We start from the raw sequence: 5,000 nt of genomic DNA, 5'->3' as shown, positions 1-5,000 counted from the left end.
TCCGCCTCGGGTAGTGCGGCTGCATACACCGATGCCACACTCACCACCACTAGCAGCAGGATAAACTTGGAAAATATATAAGATTGTTTTTAATATTAATCTTATGCAACTGCCTTATTTTGGGTCATTCAATGTCACAAGCATGAAAGAGAATGCAGGGGTTATTACATTCTTTGTCCGTGATAGACAAGCCAGATTGCACAATGGTGTGTGCTATAAGTCGGACTTAAAAACTCTGGCGACGTTTATTGGTGCGGCGTTTCAAACAACTTTGAATACTATATGCATTGAAACCCTGGCGTTCCTAACGTGATGCAGAGTCACAATTATTGGAAGAATGTTGGTGGGTGCTAAAGGAGAAGTGTAAACCCAATTTTCTTGCGTGTTATCAGCAGTTCCTTATGCATCAGAATTTGTCTATATACTGCAGAGGTTATACTGTTTGGGTGAAATTAAGTTCAGCGACGCACAGCTCTTCCATACAAGACCCGAAATCCGGACATCGGTTTTCCCAACCACTTCATCTTCTGAACAGTCTTTCTCAGCTACTCAAAATATGTTACGATGAATGATGAGAAGAACATTCCTCTGGTCACTCCTACCATTCACAGACTTCTTCCTTCCACCCCTGTCTTTTACACTCTCTCTTTCCTTCTCAACAAACATTCGACGTGCAGCTAAAGCCCCCCTTCACTCCATTAATCTCTCTCATGCACGATCTTCATCTCCCTTCATGCACTTGTGCTTCCCACTCTCTATTTGATGGCTTTCTCCTTGCTCATTCTTTCCAGATGCCCAAACAACCTCAGATAGTCTCTGCGCTACTGTACTCCATTCGGCAAATTTCTTCCCAACCTCGTTCTCTGTTTTACCTTCACATTTCTCACACTACCCATTGTTACAACACACATTTCTTGCAAACATTATCTCAAAAACTTGTAGTCTTCCTTTTCACCTCCCTTATATCCCAAATATCAGCCCCACACAGCATCGTGTTCGCAGTCAATCCTTCGTACAATTTAATTTTGACATTCATCATCAAATACCTGTTTCTCAAAAAGTTCTCATTCCACTTAAATATTTTACTCTGTGATGTACAGTAACCTTATTTATGTGACGTTACACATTTTTTTTAGTTTCCACTCGATGAGTGACAAAGGGCTGGTCCTTACTCATAGTCTGTTTCTGCTTCTTTTCTGTAAAATGCGGATCGATTATTACCTTGTTTATGTTGCTCGCTCTGTGCAGGTGGAGGAGCGGTTCCTCCTCTTATAAGCGGAGACGCGGCCTTTTGAGGTGATGGAAGAAATACATTAACTTAGGATTCTCTGGGGATTTCTTGGGTGACACTCAGAGATCAAGTATACCAGTTTGAAGAAGAAAAATCAGAAAATACATGACCAGTTTAATTCAACCTCGATTGAAGACCAATAACATATTAGAAAAAAAAAAAAAAACAGTGGGAAACAAAGACAGTTGTGAAAGGAAAGTAGAAGTGAAAGGCGTATGGACGAAACGAGAGTGGCGGATGAGAGTTAGCAACCGCCATTCTCAAATACTCTCAAAATAATGTTTACTGTTAGACAGACGGGCTTTCCTTCGGCCCTTCATTTCGACTAATATTTTTTCAAGTTGGGGAAAACAAAAAACCTACATTTATGGAAACTTTCATTTGGAATATTCTATTAATAGAAGTAAGGGGATGGTATGCTTTGACATAGTCACTCATCCATAATAACGGTAGCCACCTCCGTATCCTCTGTATCCTCCGTATCATCTGTATCCTATTCCGTATCCTTTGTATTCTCCTCTGTATTCTCCGAATCCTCCAAGTCCTCCGATTCCTGCACCGAATACTCCATCGTATCCACCGTAGCCTCCATAGCTGGGTTGAGGGTCGGCGTCCGCCTCGGGTAGTGCGGCTGCCTGGGCCCACGCCACACTCACCACCAACAGCAGGATAACCTTGGGAAAATATACAAGATTGTTGTTATTGTCAGTGTCGTACATTTTGACTCATCTTCCGTCTTTCGGTATCACAAGTACGATAGGGAATGCAGGAGGTATTGTATTCTTTGACTTCAGCAGGTCCACGAATGCAGATCGATCCTTACCTTAACCTTCATGTTGCTTGCAGCTCTCAGGCTCGATGTCTGTGCCGTTGGAAGGTCGATTACTCCTCTTATAAGCCGAGACGCGACCTTCCCGGAGATGCAAGAAATGCATTAACTTATGACTTGTCATTGTCCCATTTAGCACACTCAAAAGCATACCGCTAAGTGTATCATGGTTTTTATTACTTCCCAGTGGGTGTGGTGAAACAAACTCGCTCATCCAAAACTGATGTAAACTAATACAATGAGTTTTTCCTTTATATTTACTTTTCAGCGTAAACTAGAGTAGAATCGTTTTATAATCCGTGAGTACTGAGGGCTCTAAACCAGTGGTTCTCAACCAGGGGGAAATTTTCCCTAGGGGGGAAATTTGGATGTTTCACGGGGGAAATTCTAGTCTGGAATTAAAATTCTGGAAATTATCAGAAAATAATTAGAAAATACACTCAAACCTCGAATTTCCGTAAAAATAGAGACCGAGACAGGTCCGGAAATAGAAAAGTCCGGAAATTGGTAACATTGGTAAGTGGTAATGGTGGTAGCTGGATACTGCGCATGCGCAAGGCGAGGATGGTACAATGTTTACACGCGTCATCCACGCTTCCATCCCAGTTCAAGCTTTTTCGTTGTGGTGGCAGGACATAGAATCACCCCCGGTCAGCGCCCTTCAACCCCAAACCAAACCAAACCAGGTGGATGCAGTTAGTTTCTGTTTATTATACATTATAATATGTATTGTGTATGTATAAAATGTAATAATATACATGTAATAATGTATAATAGAGGTATAGTGTGTTTAAGAGAACAATTGGAGTAGCCTAGGCATACGAAAACCGGATGGCAATTCTCGGTCTCACTCTGTACTCCTTGTAAATTATTACATGTCTTAATATGATCTCTCTTGTTCTTTTCAGGTCCGCAAGTGATCATGTCGAAAAAACGAACATATTCAGAAGCGTATCTAGACTTCGGTTTTACGTTTGTTGTGAATAACGGGGAACATCTGCCACAATGTGTCATCTGCACAAAGACCTTGGGGAATGGTAGCATGAAGCCATTCCAGCTGAAGGAACACCTTCAAGGATGCCATCCCGAACTACAAAACAAGGATCGTGAATACTTCAAGCTGAAACAAAATTATCTGAAGAAGACGAGACTGGACTCAACTGGAACGTTTCGTCAGCAAACGGACGCTATTGTGAAAGCGTCATACGAAGTCTCGTACAAGATTGCGAGGGAGAAGAAACCATACGCAATTGGTGAAACATTGGTAAAGCCCTGTATGCTGCAGTGCGTGAAGTTGGTCCTTGGTGAGGCTGCCCACAACAAGATGACCCAGATTTCCCTTTCAAACAACACCATTCGGTCACGGATCAATGATATGGCTGAGAGCATCAAGAACCAAGTTGTTCAGAAGGTTCAAGGGTCACAGTTTTTTTTCGATTCAACTCGACGAATCGACAGATGTTGCCAATCTGTCCCAGCTATTGGTCTTTGTTCGTTATACCACCGAAAAAGGAATTGCAGAAGAATTCCTCTTCTGCAAACCTCTCCAGACCACGACCAAAGCTCAGGATGTGATGGGCCTTATCAATGACTTTTTCGAAGACAGCAACATCAGCTGGGAGTCTCTGGTTGGGGTGTGCACGGATGGTGCCCCAGCCATGCTTGGCTCTCGATCGGTGTTCGTCACGCTCGTCAAGCAAAAGAATCCGGCAGTGGAATCGACACACTGTCTGATCCACAAAGAGGTGCTTGCTTCGAGAACTCTCACCAAGAACTTCAAGCAGCATCTCGAGACTGTCATCAATGACGTCAACTTTACCAAGGGTTCCGCTCTGAGCACTCGGCTGGTCCGTCGGCTCTGTGAAGGCATGGGAGCCGACCACGAATCGTTGCTATTTCATACTCAGGTGAGGTGGCTCTCGAAGGGAAACATGTTGCAGCGAGTCCTGGAATTGTTTGATGAGGTGGTAGCCTTCCTTCGGGCCCAAGAGAATGTTGTGCTTCTGGAGGCATTGGAGGATGAGTTTTTCCGTGTGCGGCTGTCCTACTTGTCCGATATTTTCAGTGCATTGAACGAGCTCAACAGGAAACTGCAGGGCAAAGGGACCAACATTCTTTTTCAGTCGGACAAGATCAGAGCTTTCGTGGCTAAACTGGAACTGTGGAAGAAAAGAGCGGGGAGTGGAAGTTTTTCCTCATTCCTCGCTCTCAACGAATGTGTGGAGGATATGGAGGATGGTCTGCCTGATCCAATAGCCGAGGATATCAAACAACACCTCGAAGACTTGGAGGAAGAATTCAAGTATTACTTCCCGGGGATCAAAAACGAGAGCAACGAGAACAAGCTTATCAGAGACCCATTTCAAAGGAACGTTGGTGATGTGCCAGACGCGTGGCAGAAAGAGTTCCTGGACTTGAAAAACGACTCTGCAGTGAAGGATGACTTCCAGAATATGGAACTGGAAGAGTTTTGGACCCAAGTCCGAGGAACCTACCCGCTTCTTGCGACCAATGCTCTGCGGAAATTGGTCCAGTTTTCTTCCACCTATCTGTGTGAGACAGGATATTCGGCACTGGTACACCTCAAAACAAAGGCACGCAACAAGTTGGAAGTGGAGGCGGATCTTCGATGTGCGCTCTCCATAACTCCCCCAGACATTGAAGGACTCGTGATAGGCAAACAATGCCAGAAGTCACACTAAAATGCTGTGTTAGTGTTAGCGTTCTTATTCAATACAATTTAATGTTAGCTGTGTTAGTGCATTTGAAAAATAAACTAGTAAATACTCTCAGTGTGTTTTAACTGTTCTTTCTCTCATACACATGAAGGGAGAAATCTGGATGGTTGAATTGGGTGCAAGGGGAAATGACAGAAAATAG

At 43.7% G+C, this 5,000-nt stretch overlaps 2 protein-coding genes across 2 annotated transcripts; both read left to right on the top strand.

The window, feature by feature from the left end:
- The first annotated feature begins 2,753 nt into the window (after window positions 1-2,753).
- LOC143038263 (protein FAM200C-like) lies at window positions 2,754-3,880 on the top strand. Its single transcript, XM_076207281.1, has 2 exons — window positions 2,754-2,806; window positions 3,029-3,880. The coding sequence occupies exon 2, from the start codon at window positions 3,043-3,045 to the stop codon at window positions 3,709-3,711; it is 669 nt and encodes a 222-aa protein (XP_076063396.1). The 5' UTR covers window positions 2,754-2,806; window positions 3,029-3,042; the 3' UTR covers window positions 3,712-3,880.
- On the top strand, window positions 3,779-4,822 carry LOC143038356 (protein FAM200C-like). Its single transcript, XM_076207389.1, has one exon. It carries the CDS (start codon window positions 3,779-3,781, stop codon window positions 4,820-4,822), a length of 1,044 nt encoding a protein of 347 aa, XP_076063504.1.
- The last annotated feature ends 178 nt before the right edge of the window (window positions 4,823-5,000 follow it).

Source organism: Oratosquilla oratoria, chromosome 24, assembly GCF_046742065.1.
Source record: "Oratosquilla oratoria isolate Oo_2021 chromosome 24, ASM4674206v1, whole genome shotgun sequence".
Lineage (NCBI taxonomy): Eukaryota > Metazoa > Arthropoda > Malacostraca > Stomatopoda > Squillidae > Oratosquilla > Oratosquilla oratoria.
Note: the sequence above shows the minus strand (reverse complement) of the source record. Positions and strands in the feature narration are given on the sequence as shown.

Coding starts and splice junctions, on each gene's coding strand:
- LOC143038263 (XM_076207281.1), top strand. CDS start 3,043: ATGTCGAAAAAACGAACATATTCAGAAGCGTATCTAGACTTCGGTTTT.
- LOC143038356 (XM_076207389.1), top strand. CDS start 3,779: ATGCTTGGCTCTCGATCGGTGTTCGTCACGCTCGTCAAGCAAAAGAAT.